Source organism: Sander vitreus, chromosome 10 (genome assembly GCF_031162955.1).
Source record: "Sander vitreus isolate 19-12246 chromosome 10, sanVit1, whole genome shotgun sequence".
In the NCBI taxonomy this organism is placed as follows: Eukaryota; Metazoa; Chordata; class Actinopteri; order Perciformes; family Percidae; genus Sander; species Sander vitreus.
The window spans coordinates 16578534-16598177 of NC_135864.1; the positions used below are offsets into that span (position 1 = coordinate 16578534).

The 19644-nt window shown below is 40.2% G+C and overlaps 1 protein-coding gene across 1 annotated transcript; it reads right to left on the reverse strand.

Annotated features, from left to right (window-relative positions):
- Window positions 1-631: 631 nt before the first annotated feature.
- On the reverse strand, window positions 632-6813 carry LOC144524351 (neuronal acetylcholine receptor subunit non-alpha-2-like). The gene is made up of 6 exons (XM_078260533.1): window positions 6756-6813; window positions 5100-5251; window positions 2782-2826; window positions 2199-2308; window positions 884-1799; window positions 632-796 (listed from the first exon to the last, which is right to left on the reverse strand). Exons 1-6 carry the CDS (start codon window positions 6811-6813, stop codon window positions 632-634), a joined length of 1446 nt encoding a protein of 481 aa, XP_078116659.1.
- Between the last annotated feature and the right edge of the window lie 12831 nt (window positions 6814-19644).

A 19644-nucleotide genomic window follows, 5' to 3' on the forward strand; every position in this document is an offset into this window, starting at 1 on the left:
TCTTCAAAGAAGTGTAACATGTTGTTGCATTTCTTAAGAATGTGTAAGGTAGTTCAAATGATGTTATTAGATGTTCCAGCCATAAACTAAATCAAATGAAATATCGTTTAGAAACAATAATGAGGAAGTTGGCTATGTACAGCTAAGTAATCATAAAAATAGTTTATTATCCTGAATGAAGTTCTCCTTTTACTCCTTTATTCATGTTTCATTTAATTTTTAGCTTAAATACCTTTTCAAAGATGAACACTATTTCCCCACTGTGGGACTAATAAGGATTATCTATCTTATTTTATGTGTAATTTAGTGTTGTGATAACTGCATGCTATACTTAAACTTACCATTTGTAGAATTGGAAATGTTATGATTTTGGATGAAAAGCAATATTTTCACTAAGATTGTCTTATTTATCTATAGACAAAACATTATGTCACCATAATAATTTGAAATATACTATGTGCATAAAAGGTATACATTATGACTTAATGAGAACATTTTACACAGTGGATCTAGAGAAGAAACAATCAAAGAGTCAAAGTTCTCCTTTACAACACACCAGCAGTGGCTTCCTCTTGCTCATAGATTCTTGAAGGTGGATCATCAGTGAAAGAGGTGTGCTATTGCTACAGTACTAGTTTGAAGGTGGATCCTCGCTTGCAGTTGGAGGAGGGATTTTAAAAAACATGTACAGAGCTGGAGTGAAGATGAGGACAGTGCCCAGTACTGAGACGGTGAGGAAAGCCCACAGGAAGATCCTGTCTAACACCTGGGCCACAAACTTCCAGTCTTGTACCACCTGGGAAAATAAAACCATATATAAACATTAAGCCCATAGAAATATTCAAATTATTACTTCAATCTTTCTTGATCCAGCTTAACCCACCTCATGGATGAAGTGTTCCTTGCGGATGTGTCTGCTGATGTAACGCACTGAGTAGATAGCCTTGTCCAACATGGTCGCCCAGGCCTCGTCCTCCTTCCCATCAGAAGTTGTCTGTCCTTGAGTTCCGCTGTTCACCCTCTGGCCTCCTTTCCGACCTCCAGAGCAAGGCTTGAGCTCGGGGCTTTCAGGAGCCAGCTCTGGGTAGTGGTAGCGGTCGGTGTGTCCACGCATGCAGAGCAACTTCGGGAGTTTCTGAAGGAAGAGATTACGGACCCACGGCGACATGGGGTGGTAGCTGGCTGAGGAGCGGTGGTGCACGTTGATGACAAAGACAGTAACGATGATTGACAGTGTTACAAAGATCATGATGAACAGCAGGTACTCTCCAATGAGCGGGATCACCTTGGAGGAGGAGGGGATGATTTCTTCTATGACCAGGAGGAACACAGTGAGCGACACAAGGACAGAGGTGGAGAGTGACAGCTTCTCTCCTTCATCCGAGGGAAGGTAAAACACCAGGACAGTCAGAAAGGACAAACCCAAACAAGGGATGATGAGGAATAGGGTGTAGAACAACGGCAACCTCTTCAGAATGAAAGAATACGTGAGAAAGGGGTACGAATACATGTCGTCCTTCCTGTTCCCTCTGACACCAGTGGCACTAAGGATCTCCCACTCCCCATTATCGAAGAAGTCCTTCCGGTCTACCTGGTTGTCTATCAGGACCAGGTCCACCATGTTACCATCATATGTCCAGGAGCCGAACTTCATGGTGCAGTTCTGGCGGTCGAATGGGAAGAAGGTGACGTCCATAGTGCATGCGGATTTGTAACTTGCAGGTGGTGTCCAGGTGATGGCACCATTGAACTTGACAATGGCTTTTGTCATCAGGGAGCCCTCAAACCTCCCATCAGCACTGAATAAACATGGAACAAAACTCAGAAAATAAATCTCAGAATCACATTTACAGAATATGTGTATGTGTACCTGGTGATTGAATTGATATTGACTTTTTATATATTATCCTATTTTCATTAGTATTTATTACTGAAAATGGACTAAATGAACATAGCACTTTTGATCATAACTCAGTATTACATAATCTGTATTTAAGTGCATTAGATTAGAGCTAACATTAGAGTATTAAAACTTGGTTATATCTTGAAAATTGGATTCTATACTATATATTATATATAGAAGTATATGAACCATTTTGTTCCTGTACTTTTCATACTGGCAGATTGTCTTGTTGTTTAAGTTTCACATGAAGGTAATTGTCAGTCAGTTGGATCCTAGCACATTCGATCATTCTTACTTCTCATAGAGGACGATGTCTGGGAGCCAAATATTTTCAGAGGGGACTCTGATGGAAGTGATTCCTCCGTATTTGTCTGGGTTCCATCGCAGCTTGTAATCGATCCACTCCTGGTCAACACAAACACAGGACCCAGGATGCAGTATTGTTAGACCTATATATAGTTCTGAGTTTTTGTTTGCATTTATAGCCATCAAAATTGATTAAACATATTTTATTAAGTTCTCCGCCCCTGGAATTGGATCACATACACTAGAGTGTCCTGATAAACAAACAAAACCCCCCAAAAATACTAAAATTAAACAAACCTTTAATGGGACTTGTTCAGAAGGAAATAACTGATGTAAATTGCCCTATTGCATAATGCAACTCATTTTTAAATAGTCTAGATTTTTACAAAGAAAAAGCAAGTCAAATTCTGTACTGTCTATTGGAAAACCCTTTACTGTGTATTTACATTTCTCAGACAGAACAGAAACAGGTGAGACTATTGCAGTATGTATAACTATTAGCTTGTGTCTGCTTATTGACCTGTGGATACGAATGGTAAGAATGATTAGGTAAGTTTTTGTGTCTTGCTCACCTGACAAAGCCAAACGTTAGTTGTCATTAGCTGGTTCTTCTCATCCTAAAACAGACAAAAGAGTAAGAGAAAGACCCCCGGAAGCAAGACAATATAGTGTGTTGGAAATAGGCACATTGCATGATCAAAATTCAAACAAAACGGTCTGAACATCACCAACATTCAAAACACACGATTGAAACCTAGTATCACTTCCAACATTATTGTCAAGTCTTAAATAAATGGACCCAGATATGAAAAGTAAACCTGGCTGTGAAAGAGGCACTGATCTCACCCACTTGAGTTAAAACAGTTGAGATACAATACACATAATTACACATATTCGTAGTTTAAGATCATCTTAATCAACAACATCAGTTATGTTTACATGGATACAAACAAACAAAAAGCAAGAAAATCTACTGCTTTTTTGTATGTGATGTTACTTGTTTACAGCACAAACCATTTCTGATCTGGGTGCTTCCATCACAATGTTAGATTTGATTAGTGGACTATATAAGAAGCTTGATTGGAAGTAAACTAAATCATCCTTTCCTTTGCCATGAAATCAGACAGAATACCATCTATCTGCCTCTGCCACTTTCTTAGCAAACAAGAAAAAGAAACATAAAACCAGAGGTGGGTGCAGGGAACCATGAAGCTGAAGCAATATAAATGCAGCAAGAGGTAAATAGATGAAGACAGGAATAGAAAGAGGGAGAGTGGTTAACACAGGTTTATTTCCACATCAGTGGAGGTGAATTTGAAAAATAAGGGAAAGACTGATAGCAAAAGACTTAAGAGAAATACACAGTAGAGAAATACAGAAAGATGTGGCTGTTCAGTGTATCCAGACCAGGCATCAGCTGTCAGACTAAGTTGGATGTTTTGGTGATCACATAGAGCAGAGGTGAACCATAATCTAATACAGAGCTATGTGCAGTAGCAGCCCAGATACACTCAGGGGAGGTACATAGTATAGCCAAGCTGCTGTGTCTCTGGTTAGCTCTCTTTTCCAAAATCCAACACATCACCAACCTAAATCTTTCTTCTCTGCAGAGCCATGAGGTGGCGTTGTTTAATTCATCACTGATTGTCCTTGCCTAGTCTTTGTGTGTTAGGTGGAAGGATGAAGAGTTAAATCTAAACTGGTTGAGATGAATATTTCAAGCCGAGAAGAGCGTCTCCACCATTAGCATCCTCCGTTTGGACACCTAAACCATTTCAACCTATCAAAGCCAGCCTCTGAAATATTAAAGGAACACTCCAGAGACAGAGACTGTGTGGTTGTAGATATGAAGTGAGTGTTCCAGATCTATTTCAGGACCTGGAAAGCTCCCCATTGTGAAGCTGCCAGTGGCCTGTTTGGTTTCAGCACCACGGACAGCGACACTGCTCGGCTGAAAACAAAAGAAAAAAAGCGAGAACCAACCACATCTAACTGTGGTTCTCAGTTAAAAAAGAATCTATATTGTTCTTTTTGTTATATTTCCATGTGTTTTAATGTATTATCTTCTTTTGAAGGATAAAGCTGGAAATGTTATTTGCGGTTAAATGGATATTTTTGTTGTTGTCAACTAATCCCATAAAAGGACCAAAACCAACAATGTGTGAGTCCATCTCTAAATACTTTCCTGCTTCAAAACCACATGTCTGTAGATCGCAGTCCCAATCCTATTGATTCCTAATGAAGACACAGATCTTCAAAAACTGGTCACAATATATACACAATATATTAATTTTCTTTCTTTTCTTCAGTATTTAACAAAAAGGCTAAATGATTTCCAAAAACAGCTAAGTCCTATAGTTTTGTTTTAGCAAACTTAGGCCACAAATTAGTAAATTGTTAACTTTCTGGGGAGTTTACAGACTTTGTCCACCAGCAAGTTATTTCTGAAAGCAGGGCATTATATGTGGCAACAACTCCTAATAAACTACACAGACAATAAGTAGGATTTATTCATTTTCATCATTTTTCTTTTTATGTGATTTGTTGCCAATAACAAAAATATGGAATGATCCCAGACTTTAAGATCTGAGTCATGATGAGGTTAAATATAAGGTTAAAAATAAGGTGTTTGTTTAGAGAAATAGTTGTGTTTAACCCCTAACTTCTATTTTCATCCATAAGTAGCTTTAAAAGTAATTAAATAATAATTGAATGCATGTCTATGTAATTAACATTTTAGTCTAAAAACCTATTTATAGCTAGCTATTTATATATATACCTTTAGGACAGTGACTAGATTTTACATCCACTAGTGGGATCCAAACTTCAAATCTCCTCATGAATACAGAAGTGCATGGATATGTGCTTGTGATTGCAGGTGTGTTCTCACCACATCAACCAGCTGGGAGATCTTGAGTCCGAAGCGTACCCTAATAGTGTCGTTGACGTGCTGGATGGGCCTGACCCAGCGCTGGTAGCCTTGGAAAAGGTTCTTCAGTAGGGTGTCCTCCATCTCCGCCAAGGACACAAACTCACTTGGAGCTGGAACAAAGAGGATGATTAGCATCTGTTAATTACATTAACACATGCTTTGTGTAAACTGATGAATAAAGTAGAATAGAATAAACCTTTCTCACCGACAAAAATAAAAAGCAAACATCTACTTTTACAGCCATTTCAGTGGACAGCATTGAACAATAGACAATTACAACTAACTAATTGTTGAACACCTTTTTCATGTATTTTCTTAAAAACATAAGTGATACTGTCTTTTAAGTAGGCCTTTGGAAAATTTACAGCTACAGCTACAGTTGGGTTGGCAGCAGCACTTTGAATTTTTTCTTCCTCATAAGGTGACCTTTGAGAGAGCTTTTGCGCAAAGAAAATATGGTTAAAACTTTGAAAATGTGTTCCAGCACCATAGACAGCACTCCTCCTCAAACTGAAATTGTAAATTAATAGATTTAGCTAATTCAACTCATTAGTTCCATTCCGTGCACAGCAATCATAACATTAGTCCTCCAGCTGTTATATAGGCAGATATTCTAGATACATTGGACTACAAGATAGGATGAAAAGTGAATGATGCAGCTCTGCACTGTGTTACAAATGGAGGGGGAGGAGACAGATACATAAGCTGGGCAGTCAGCACATCATTCAGCCTGAGGCAACATTATCTCTAGAGGGACAAAGACAGTATTATTGACAAGAAACAGCTGTAACATGTAAGACACAGCGGACATCAAGTGCAAGAGCTGATGTGTGTGGTGAGGAGTGTGGACCTTTAACCTGCTGCTGGTTTCTTCTCTGGCTTCACATCTGTAAAGTATCCCACAAAGCAAACATCAAACCACAAAGTTAGAGGGGATTTTAGTCATATTGGATCACCTCTATCTGTGCTTTCAAGGACTCTGTAAGAGGTACTGAGAGCTGAACAGTGACATCTGACACCTGTGTCCCGGTTTGTCTGATGACAAATAGCTTCAGGACAAACAAAGCTGGGCACTAACAAATTATTCTTGAACTGATATACTGCTCAAAATCTCATCTGGTTGATGCATGAGTGCAGTGGAAATACTATCTGATTACTTTTGTTGGTTCCAAAGAGTATATTTATATTTCATTATTGTCTTTACAATTAAAAATCCCCCAGAAAAACAAGAAATGTTTTTATTTGTAAATGTTTTATTTGAGCAGAAATAGCCTACAAAATAAGTTAAGTCAAGTCAATTGTATTTATACAGCCCAATATCATAGATTTGCCTCAGGGGGCTCAATTAGAATAACAGACAGAAAATGAGATATAGGTAGGTAGGCTAAGTAAGTAGCATATTGCTGTAAAGTAACAACAACAGACTACTTTTGGATAAGCAATGAATGAGTAGGTTGTTCTTTTCAGGTGACGAGGTCATCGGAGGTTATGCGGAGCTGATTTGAATCTTTATCAGACATGAATCACCACATGGTCTGTCTGTCCGTATTTCCACACAGAAACAACACTGTAGTGGATACTCAAAAATATTTAGTAAAAACAGAGTTTTCTTACCGGGGATGTCGGCGAGGGACAGCGGAAAGACGAGAAGGAGAAGGACCGCCAACTTCATGGTGTTCTCCTCCCGGTCCGAGCGAGCGCTCCTGCACCCTCCTGTTTCTATCGGCTATTCAGCAGGAGAGGACTATAGCCTACAGTACACACACCGAGATGGCAAAGGCGCCGAGGTTCCCATTAGCTGTGCTCAACACCATGCGGAAAACAAGTCCTCTGCTGCAGTTTCCCAGAGAGCAGGGACCCGGTGTGAGGGCGCATGTGGCCGGTGTCCGTATGTGACTCCGGTCGAGGCGTCACGGGGAGCGGCGGTCAGCAGAGCGGCTCTCTGTAGGAGGAGGAGGGAGAGGGGGAGGGATGCCCGGGTGATGCTGAGGCGTGGAGTTTAAAAGCCGCTCTTTTTTTAGCTGTAGTGTTGCTGGTCTGCTCAGGAACGGGTTTTAGAGTCTAATGTGTATAAAAAAACATTGTTGAAAAGGATACTTTAAGTTGTGACATTGTACTGTAAAAATGTGTACAGTAGTTGCACATTTCACTAAGGTATTAGAGGAACTTGCTCACATATAAAGACTTTTGTAACATTTGTATTGTTTCTTTTTTAGGAATATAGAAGTAGGACGTGTTGTGGAAAAAGGCTGGAAGTCATGCGATTTATAGACTACAGTAGGCTACCTTAATCCATGCCACCCATGTATTGAGTAATAGCCAGCAGTTTAATTGGCAGATGTACAGATGCACTGCTCAACCACTGGAGGGCGCTACTTGGAACACTGACCCAGGACATCATATTATGACAGGAGAGGCCTTTTCTGTTATTTACCGTAAATATCCCCTCCAGCTACACTTTAATCTGTGATTTAGAGATTATAGAACAGGTATGTAATGGAGAGAAAAAAAAAGACTTATAATATTCAAATCGTTTTTGTTCTTACTGTATTAGGTTTAAGGTGATATTGTATTAATGTGTATTTATTTACCATCAACATTAATCATGACATTTATTCAATAGGCAATAGTGTGAGTTTTGGCTAGAATCACATTTGCTGTTACTGATCGTGGTGTGTGATACTGTATTGTCCTCTACCTACATACAACAGTCTATCTTCTAACATTTTGCTTGCACATGCAGTTGTGCATTATTTCCCATTTTACAGAGTCATTATACTTTTCCAGAGGCCTTTTCTCCCTGACACAAATCATAGAAAAATCTAAATATTTCATTCTGCCGGCTTAACGGATATTGAGCACTTGTCACAAAATGTAAGTATTCAGTATTCAGTACAAAACATTAACATCAGAACTGGCCATGGAAAAATGTAATCAGTTAAACCATAAATGCTGCTCTTCTTTCAAAGTTTGCACTTCACAAGTACAGAACTCAAACATTTAAATTAAATATAAAACACTTTTCATCTTGTACATTCCCACACAAAGATGGAACCCATGCGTATGCGCACACACACACACACACACACACACACACACACACACACACACACACACACACGCACACACTCCCTTCTGTGTAGGCGTTTCCCTGTTGTACGCCCTGTCGTGTCCTATCAGTGAATCAGCTGCAGTAAGAGAGTCTCATGGACACACAAACAGCACACTCTGTCACAGCCAGATGTTTCCAGTTCCAGATACTCAGTCAGCCAAAGGATCATTGTCTATCCGGAGATGCATTTCTTTGTCTATGCATTCATGTGTCGCACCTACAGTATAGAGCATATGTGAGAGTAGTGACCAGCAGGTTCCATAGACTCATGGGAACATCACCAAAGACCAGAGTGTGTCTGTTTGTGAGGTGTTGTTGTTAGTGCAGCAGGTTGAGAGACCAAATGCTGCATCACAGTTATGTAACACTTACCTTTCTTTCTAGTCTTTCCCCCCCTTTAAACACACTAGAGACTAAACATGAATGGCACTAGCAATCTGTATAAAGGACAAGAAAAAGCAAACAGAAGGTCTGATTCACACACAGAAAGAGATAGAGATAGAAAGAAAAAAAAAACAGAGAAAGAGCACTAAGAGCAACAGAAACTCATTAACATCACCCCCACACAAAACAATTTGGCAAAGTGTATAGGCAAAGTGTATGGCAAAGAAGACTTCTGTGTGCGGAACATGTTTAGTTAAGGTGAGAAACAAGCTATTGAAAAAAATAGCTGGGTTTTACAGTGAAGTGTCTACAAGCTTGGCGGCTTACTGTTTTCAAACTAATAAATAACCATTCAAACCATTGGTTTTAGCAATCAAATAACCCAACACACACCTGCACAAAGAGACACAACATGGAGCAAATTCTCACACACTGATAAGGAAAATTATTGATATTGTGGATGTTTTTCCAGGTTCAGGATGGTGTCTAATAAACTGCCTCCTTCTACTTGTGTGCCACATGAACATGCCTAAAATTATTACCTGATGTTTGATTATGTGTAGGTACACTATATGGTCACAAGTATGTGGACACCTAAACAAAACATCCACACATCTTAAAGAATTAAAATATTGATTTAACTGCCTCAACTCATCTAGGAAGGCTTTCTACAAGAGTTGCTCCCATTCAGCCAGGAAACAGGAAAGGGTCTCTCTTCACCATACTGTTGCCACAACGTGAGTGAAAAGAGGTCTCCACATACTTGCCAGTTGATTTATCTTTACTCAGTGCATTGGGGTCAAATGATGACAATTCATAGTTGGCATGAATCCAGCATTCACTCATCAAAAACACAAGTGGAGATACAAGATTGATTGCTTGCATTTACATGCTTTGCATGTACTACTTTGAATGTCGTTGGCGTCACTCCTTTCATCTTTTATCCTCTGTTTGGCTGCTTCATATTTTTGCCTTAATGGTTAACATCTGGCCAATGTTGAAAATTAGCCCTTTGGCTAATAATTGCATATATGCAGTGTTATATATGATTAATGTGCATTGTTCCAGGTAAGATTTAAAAACAAATATATATCAGTCTCAATAGTTTCAGTATCATGTGCAGATATTTTAAGAATCCACCTCTGAAAGTTGTGCCTCACGCCAATACAGTGAAGGTGTGCCGAATTTAGTTTGTGCTGCTACAAGCAGTGAAAAAATGAATTTTAAACCAAGAAGCCATTTCTGGGTTACTCTGGATGTCTACAGTGTTCATTGTAAATACTTTTCATTGGGACTTTCTATTTCCAGTTCCAGTAAAAACTGTTGACTGTAAGGTCTGTGGATTATCCAATGGAACTGGGACACAGTTTCTGAAAAGATGTAGAGTTTTTATATTCAAACAGAAACTTCTGTTACTGATCTCTTAAAAAACCTGAAGTGTCTGCATTGCTATATTTTGTGATTTGGGTGAAATGACAGTAAAGAGAGGGATATGGCAATGAATGTAGTTCAATTAGGAGAGACAAGTGAGATGAATGTTTGTTTATACACGATATGTGATATTTAAGTCAGAAAATCTTTGGTGGATTTGTAACTGAGGGGTGTCTGCCCTCTGCAGCAGCAGGCTAAACCCACCCATAGAGTCCAGAAACTGGTGGTGGTGGCTGATGATTGTGATGAGGCTGATGGAACTGAAGAATCTGCGAAGACTGGTGGTGATGGGGAGGTGGAGGGGCACATTTCCATTTGCAACTATTTGCACTGAAATAACAGCTGACAACAACAGAGAGAACATATTTAAATATGAACCTACCGCACGCATAACAACAGCATGAAAGTACTAAAGGCGAGAGAAGCATATTTAAACAGAGGCAGCAGCAGGATGATAGGCTAACAATGTAGTTGTGTCGCTGAGCTATTGGCTAGATGAGAGCAGCTGATACAATAATCGACAGCCCCAGACAGGACAGCAAGCAATAATGAGTGAGCACGTGTGTGAGGATTGAATGCAGAAGCGTGAGAAATAAAGAAGGCCTAAGCATGAAGAAGTATAGTCTTACTGACTGTACTTATGCTATAGCTTTATTTCCTCAAGTTTTCAATTAAATTAAATTCAATTTTATTTATAGTGTCAAATCATAACAGGAATTATCTCAGGACACTTTACAGATAGAGTAGGTCTAGACCACACTCTATAATTTACAATGACCCAACAATTCCAGTGATTCCCCCAAGAGCATGCATGAATGTGTAAGTGCGACAGTGGCGAGGAAAAACTCCCTTTAAGGAAGAAACCTCGGACAGACCCAGGCTCTTGGTAGGCGGTGTTTGACGGTGCCGGTTGGGGGTATAATGAACAATGGCAATAATAGTCACAATAAAGATATTGTAATAGTTATAATAGTTCATGGTGTCGTAGAGCACAGCAGGGCGTAACAGGGTGTGGCAGGGCGTTGGCCAGACATAGCAAGTCAAAGCCGGGCATTGCAGTGCGTAGCAGGGTGTAATAGGGCACAGCAGGGCGTAGGGCATGACCACGGCGACAGCTGCCACCATGATGTAGGTGCCATCATGATCCAAGATGATGATGCTGGGCGGAAAAAGAACATAAGGACTCCGGGGAATAAGCTCCCCGGAGCTATGTTAGTAACAAGCATTTCTGTGACACGAATACACACAGATGGAAAGAGAGAGGACAGAGAAGCTTAGTGTGTCAAAGGAGGTACCCCGGTAGTCTAGAACTATAACCGCATAACTAAGAGCTGCAGAGAAGGGGAGATTGCGAGGCTGTGTTCCGTGATTGTGGCTACACACCTTCCCCCGCCGGTCTAGGCTAACGCTGCGACTCATTACTCTCTAAGTATATGTAAGCTTTCTATGAGGAGAAGCAGAGATAGGGTGGGGGTGCGCCATGACTGTGGCTACACACCCACCCCCGCCGGTCTAGGTGAATGCTGCAACTCCTCATACCCTAAATATAGTAAGCTTTCTATGAAGAGAAGCCGAGATAGGGAGGCAGTGCATCATGACTGTGGCTACACACCTTCCCCCGCCGGTCTAGGCGAACGCTGCAACTCCCCACTCCCTAGCTATAAGCTTTATAGAAGAGGAGAGTTTTAAGTTTACTCTTAAAGGTGGTGACGGTGTCTGCCTCCGGAACTCAGACTGGGAGCTGATTCCACAGGAGAGGAGCCTGATAGCTAAATGCTCTGGCTCCCATTCTACTTTTAGAGACTCTAGGAACCACAAGTAACTCTGCATTCTGGGAACGCAGTGCTCTAGTGGGACAATAAGGTACTATGAGCTCTTCAAGATATGATGGTGCTTGACCATTTAGAGTTTTGTAGGTCAGGAGAAGGATTTTAAATTCAATCCTGGATTTTACAGGAAGCCAATGCAGAGAAGCTAATACAGGAGAAATATGATCTCGCTCTTAGTTCTTGTCAGAACACGCGCTGCAGCATTCTGGATCAGCTGGAGAGTTTTGGAACCATAAACATGGAACACACAAAATATAAACACACAGACTCCAACAAACACACACACACACACACACACACACACACACACACACACACACACACATCTAAAGCTAACCAGGCATGAAGCACAGATTTGATCATTCTCTCTCTGATCAGGAACATTTGCTGCATCTCTCTCTCTTCTCTCTCTCTCTCTCTCTCTCTCTCTCTCTCTCTCCCTCTCTCTCTCTCTCTCTCTCCACCATTGGGTGAAGTGAAGGGGATAACGGGAGGCTGATTATCACAACGAAATTATCCTGATTTTCTGCTCCACTTGGAGCTATGGGCCGGGCAGCTGCTGCCTCCGAGATCGTCCCGTCCACCTCGCCTCTAATCACTCGGAAACATAAATTCTCGCGGGCTGGAAACCTGTCCCTTCCCAGATGACTGTGAGCAGCTGCACAGTGTATGCGTCTGTGTTAGATACAGTAATGTGTGTGTGAGAAAGAAGAGGAGGATATATTTTCTGCATGTGTGTGTTTGCCACGTCAGAGCTTTATAGTGTGTGAGTGAGTGTTGTTTTTGTTTTCTCAGCCAGTTACTGAGCTCATAATTAATGTCTGCATAATTTTACTTGGTGCAGAAATATTTTAAAAGTGAGAGGAAACAGCCCTGTCTCCTAAGGCCCACAGTTTTAATCTTAATCTGTTTGTTATTTTAAGGGTTTTTAAAAACTGGCGATAAAGGCAGAAGGGGGATATAACAAGGGGAATCAAATCTCACACAAGCTTCAAAGCAAAACATAAAGCCAGTAGTCTCACACATGCTAATACTATTAGCCCCCTAATACTGGCACCAGCACCAGCAGAAACCCTGATAACCACAAAGCTTTGGTGTATCAATTGAAGCCAAAGTAGCTTTAAGAGGATGCAAACTCCCCACTCATTAAAAATGCAAGAGTTCGGTTATTTGATATTATAATCATCATAAAACTGAAGAACAAAATAGATGGCAAGATTCTGGCCAGATGAGAGGGAAAAAGTCACTGGAAATGTTGTCAAAACTCACAAAAGAGAGAAGAACATGGAGTGAAAGAAATAAATGAAAAGTGGGGGAAAGAAAGTGGCTGAGACCAAGTTTAATATCAATATCAGACACTGCTGGTTAGCAGCAAACTGAGCTTTCTCACTCAGCAGACACACCCACACAAAATATTTATTGACCTCTAACATGACACTTTGATCTAGACGTCTCACTCGGATTTTCCTTTGGTCTTTGTCTGACTGATACGATGAGAAGAAAAGGTCGCTGATTGAAACTAATGCCTGCCAGACAGTGTTACAATACTGTCTCCTTCAGATAACGTACTGAAGGAATGACTAAGGACCATGTAAACAGCCAGGTAAAATAATAACGGTGTGTGTGTGTGTGTGTGTGTGTGTGTGTGTGTGTGTGTGTGTGTGTGCGCGCGCACGGTTGTGTATATCTCTATGTAGACATGAATGTATATGTTCTCCAGTGATGTTGTTACTGCTCAGGGCTCAGTGTCAACAAAGAGGACGGCTGGGTGTGCGTTTCGTCTCTCATTGTCTGTTTCTGTGTGCCCATGAGGAGTTCATAGTGCTTGCTTGTCTCAATTTGTCATCTAGAGTAACATAAAAGTTGTGTAACCTTCAATTGCCTCTGGACAAGGCAGACAGATAATGAGGCACCTTCTGTCACACACCCACATATGCAGTGAGTCACATTTACATAAAGCCTCAGCGATGCCATCAAAAAAGTCTTGACTCCACTGAGCAGAAGATTTCACATTGTATTTATATCCTCACCCTGGTTTCTAACACACAATGTTATGAGCAATTGGATAGTTGAACGTCATCAAATTGTAACAGCAAATGCAACAGAACAGTTGTTCTGGCCCTAAAAATCCATCCAACTGTTGTTCATCATGACGGACAATGACATCACTGGATTTACACCAACCCTGCTTTGTTTCCTCATCTCAAATGCCATGTGTGTTCTTTCTAACAGTGACAAGAAACAAAGGCCAGAATTGAATCTGGGATGTTGCGGTTAAATGGTATGTGCTGTAACCACTCGGCAACGAAGGCGCTCCTGGTATCCATTTTAGCAGACTTGACTTCATGCTGCCCACAGCTACCTTCTCCACCCATCAGCCATTTTAATTTTTTGGGATGGACCATCACCTTAAATATAAGCTTAATTTATTTCAGGAAATATGTGTTTAAGCAAAAGTGAGAAACTCTAATATTAGAAAGATATTATTTTATGGTGTGGTGTAAAACCAGAAGGAACACACACACACACACACACACACACACACACACACACACACACACACACACACACACACACACACACACACACACACACACACACACACACACACACACACACACACACGCACACACACACACACACACACACACACACACACACACAGACTATGCTGTGCTAAAACACCACAGGGTTGTTTGTATTAACAAATGTCTCTCTTGTAATTCAGAAGGTCTGAATTGGAGACTTTCTTGCTGTGCAGCAAGAGTTCATAGACTGCCTGCCTGCTTCTTTTTTAATCTGAAGGAAGCTACAGTATTTGACGGGCAGCAGTTGTGTCACAGCGCTCACAGGTGATGTGTGTGTGTGTTTTCAGGGTTCTGCTCTGTTTTGTTCCAGCTGCTGTTTGATTTGCTGAAACGGCACAGGCAGGGTTGATCTCCACGTTTGCTGTGTGACACACGTGTTTGTCCTGTGTCACACATTTAAATTAGATTATGAAAAAACAGGGTACTTAAAAAAGGAAAAGTGTTTTTTAATATGAAAGTTGAAGGAGTTAAAGGAATAGTTCAACATGTTGGGGAATATGCTTATTCACATCGATGAGAAGGTTATTTACTGTTTAAATTATGTTAAAGGATGGTTTTCTGTAAGTGTTTTTTTGTGCAACTTTATTCTAATTTTTGTAGTTTCTTTTACTTTCATTTTTGAGTAACAAAGACGTGGCACAACCTGGTGATGCAGTGTGACAATGTGTGACTGCACGAGGCAGCCACATAAGGAATCAGATGTATGAAGAGCACCATGAATGAACCAGTGTCCCCGCTTCAAACTGTCTATTTACAAACAGTGTTATGTCCTTCCATAGTGCCTTTCTTCTTTCTTCCTTCTCTGCTTCTATTTAACCTTCTTTGTGTCAAATACTTATAGGTTTGTGTTAGATATTGCTTGTCTGCTTTGTTTTCTTGAATTGCCTTAGATCTCAGCAGGTAGTCTCTCTACATACAAACACCAGGACTCAAACTCTGCATGAGTTATTATGCTTCCTTGATGCTGTAGCAATTGTCATAAAATGCAGGTTACACAGCACAGGTCTAAGTTGCATTTGTTCCCAGTTATATTTCACATTTCCCAAACAACTATGTCACTGGGTGCAGACCAATTTCAAAACACCATTGAAGAAATGCAATGCAGCTATTGTAGGGTGATATAGAGTGGCAATGTTTTTTACCTTACTGTATTATTGTATTTTTTTCAAAAGATTTAAGGAAAAGAAATTGTCACGTGCCCTGCTGCCCATCTTACCTGTTCAACCAGTACAGGTCATGCAAAGATGGCAATAAATATTTAAAAACAAAATAATGTGCAGCAGAGAAATGCATATCACTTCTTTATTTATTTATGCTCTCACACCAAAAAAGTGTCAGAAGCATTTTCTGTCTTTCCACCAAAATGCTTTTTCTTAATTCTAAGACAATGTTTCTTCATCTATAAATATTCATCAGAGTAAAATTAGAAGTCTGCTCTTTGTGAGCATGTATGTGTGTGTTGCAGTCTTCTACTTCAAGAAGCAACCATTGATGTGTATGAGAAGACCCTGTGTGTGTGTGTGTGTGTGTGTGTGTGTGTGTGTGTGTGTGTGTGTGTGTGTGTGTGTGTGTGTGTGCGCGCGTGTGTGTGTGTGCATGATTGTTCAGAAGACTCCCATTGAAATAAATTATTTAGAGGAGAGTCTCTTTTACTTATCCACGGTCGACTGGCCGCCGGCACGTACCGTTCTGCTCCTGACGACACAAGAGACTACCGTAATTCACCATCCACCCCTTCACAATCCGCCGTATGCCCCCATGTCATCCTTCAACCCCACCCAAACTTTTCCCAGCATGCTCCACTGCAGAAGTGCCTTCATTGCAGCCTTGCGTAGACAGGGTCTACTACTATTTTTTTTAAAGTTTGATTACAAAAAGCAAATGAAATAAGATCCTACAGACGCATGCACTGCGACAAGTTTGTCCTCTGAAGAATCGTGTAAAATATTCATCCATGTAGCTGGCTTAATAATGTATTATCCCTCAATTTTGCACCCAGAGCTTTGCTGTGCTCTGCTTTGCTCCGGCTGCCACAAAGTACTTGAAGTCCAGTCATTCAAGATAGATCAAAATAGCAAATTCACACCATTACAAATTAAAATTAAAGTGGCTGAAGCTTTCTACAGGCAGCTGATTGCTGTGTCTTACTCAAAATATTTCATAAGTGGCATCCAGAAATGTCTTCGTTTAGGAGGATTGGGAGCGTTAGCGTGGATCAGATTTGAACAGAAAAGTGTTCAAAAAACTATTACTATTCCATTCCCTGTTAAAAGTTTGAAGGGCAACCCTATAAATTGGTGGAGGGAGGAAAATTGCATGCATCACACAATAATATTCCAAATATAGCTGAAGTAGCTGGTTCTCTGGCTGATCTCTTCATTCTGTGGCAGCCAGGCGCTGATGTGACCCTGTCAGGCAGCAGACTGAGACTGATGGGATACTATGTGTGGCTGTTGTACAGCTGCTGCTGCTGCATCTACATATTTATAACTAGACTCCATGATCCATCCCATAATCCGCATGTAGCAATATCCATGCTGCTGAGTGCACATATATGCGCACACTGTCACTATCCCACAATGTCTGTTTCTCACTCTCACCTCCTCAGGTGACAAGTGTAATCTTTCTTTTCCCCTCTTGAACACACACACACACACACACACACACACACACACACACACACACACACACACACACACACATACACACACACATACTCACACACACACACACACACACACACACACACAAATGAACATATTTACACACAGAAATGTGCACACGCTCATTCAGTATTCGCTAAGGATTAAGTGTGAGTGGTTGTTGGGAGCCACAAGGTGGACCAATTCAAAGCCAGAGCTAGACTACAATTTGGCTGGAGGGGGAAAGGACTGTATCTTCACCACTCTCAACTTTCAGTGTGTGTGTGTGTGTGTGTGTGTGTGTGTGTGTGTGTGTGTGTGTGTGTGTGTGTGTGTGTGTGTGTGTGTCAGTGCTGACAGGCACATTCAGATTCACCCGTGACCTTTGGGGAAAGAGGTCAGAGAAAGCTTCAGAGAAAGCTTCAAAGGAAAAATGCTTTGCTGTGCTTTTGCTTTGGAGACGCAGTTTTTGCCACTTCACCCAACATGCATCAGTATGTTTGACTGTGTGTCCGAGCTGTTTTTTCAAGTAGCACAGCAAAACTGTACAGTTCACCCTGAAACAGCTGCTGTGATTATGAAAAATTCATTTCCTCAAATATTTTTTCTAAAATAATAGTTGTTGAACAAATCCACCAGTACGTCGTTGCAATATCCAAAACTATAATAAAACAAAAATGTTTATGCTTTCAATAGATAGGTGAGAGTAGAGATATGATAGAAAATTAGCTGAGGGAGAGAGAGAGAGAGAGAGAGAGAGAGAGAGAGAGAGAGAGAGAGAGATGCAGCAAATGTTCCTGATCAGAGACATACCTCAAAATTGACTGGCCGTCCCTAAAAACATATATTTTCACTTTTTATTTATTTGTCTCAAAACAACATTTATATATCACTTTTCAAAAAGTTTTTTTAGAGCTTCACAATTTAGAGGGATAAAAGCAAAAGAAAACGTTCAGTAAAGTAAGTAAATAATAATAATAATAATACTATTTAAAAATCAATATATTTAATTAGAATAAATAGAACCTATTCTTTTCTTACATATGGGTGCTGAAAGTTTAGCCTTTGTCTAAAATAATTTAATAAAGAGTCATTTATCTCTCCCATCCTCTGATTCTGTGCACTCCTCCCCAACATCTAACTCTTTGGTCCTGCTGTCTCTCTTTATTCAGTGACCCCAAACAGACTTGTAGTATACATAACACAAAATAATGACCAACTGCCTGCTACAAGTGTACTCTTGTAATTGTGAGTCCCAGCTGCAGAAGCTGGTGGTGAAATGTCTTGCTTAAAGATGTATTGTGTGTGAGTGACGAAACAATATTCATTCAGTTCCTCACATATTTATTCAGAGGAGTTTCTAGTCACAAAGTGTTTTGACTGTTAGATGGACACTGGTGCTTGCTGTTGTTAACAAAACCTTCACTTAATAAGACAGGTCTTTACAGAAATTTAGAAACAATCACCAAGACTGTTATATAACGAGAAAACACACACCAGAATCATCTGTCACTGACAGATATTTGGCTCTGTTTGCTAAAACTAACACATCCAGAAGTGTCCACAACAGACGTCTGTACAGCAAATAATGCTTATTTTGGTTATATTTTCAAATATAATTTAATGCTATAGATGCTTACCAACAACAGCTCAACAAAAAGTGTGTCTACTGCTGTAGGTGAACACAATAAAAAAATACAATTCCTTATAAATACATTGGCTAATATTGCCTCAATATTATAGTACATAAACTCAATAATTATGCATTTGACCAGACCTGCCTGTTGACTACAGTATAGTAGGAAATTGGAGCATCAGAGGAAGCACTCACAAATACAGGGAGAAGATAGCAACCTCCACACAGAGTTTGAGTCCAGGACCTTCTTTATTATTATATAACATGAGACTGTTTGGCTTTTTTTATCTTTTTACAAGTTGAATCTACATTTCAAAGATATTCTACTGATTGTAAGTTTGCAGTGAAGTTGTGAATTCATGTGCGATGCGTAATTATTAAACTTAAGGCCTTTACACACCAACTCCGAAATTGTTACACGTTTAATAATAAATGCAAGCTCACATTGTGTCAATCATGTTCACACACCGAATCCGAAATCTTCAGCGATCATTCGTTTTTGGAACAGATTTGGTGTTTTTTGCATTCATCAAAAGCCTTTAGAGAGATGTTTGACCCCTCAGAGTCGCAAAACGTCATTATCCAAAATGGCATCTGATAAACTGATTAACATCTTCCAACGCAAAGCACTTTATGATAAACAAAGCAAAGAATACAGAGAAGCAGAATTTAAAGATACGTTGTGGCAGGTGATTGCAGAACAGCTTGTAATCAGGGATGGTAGGTACTGATTGCAAACCTAAGGATGTATGAAAGATTAGAATTAGCAATTAGGCTCTAGGCAGCTAAACGACAGCTTCTTCTTGGGACGAGCGCCATTCATTGCACCCACATGCATGTAATAACACGCATCAGACTCAGTGTGCAAGGTTTCTGTGCAT

What these genes read in the sequence shown, in the direction of transcription:
- LOC144524351 (XM_078260533.1), bottom strand. Translation starts at nt 6,813, where the DNA reads ATGAAGTTGGCGGTCCTTCTCCTTCTCGTCTTTCCGCTGTCCCTCGCC. An exon ending in GACATCGTCCTCTATGAGAA is followed by an intron (nt 1,800 to 2,198) that starts GTAAGAATGATC and finishes ATGTTTATTCAG; the next exon opens with TGCTGATGGGAGGTTTGAGG. An exon ending in AGGAACACTTCATCCATGAG is followed by an intron (nt 797 to 883) that starts GTGGGTTAAGCT and finishes TTATTTTCCCAG; the next exon opens with GTGGTACAAGACTGGAAGTT.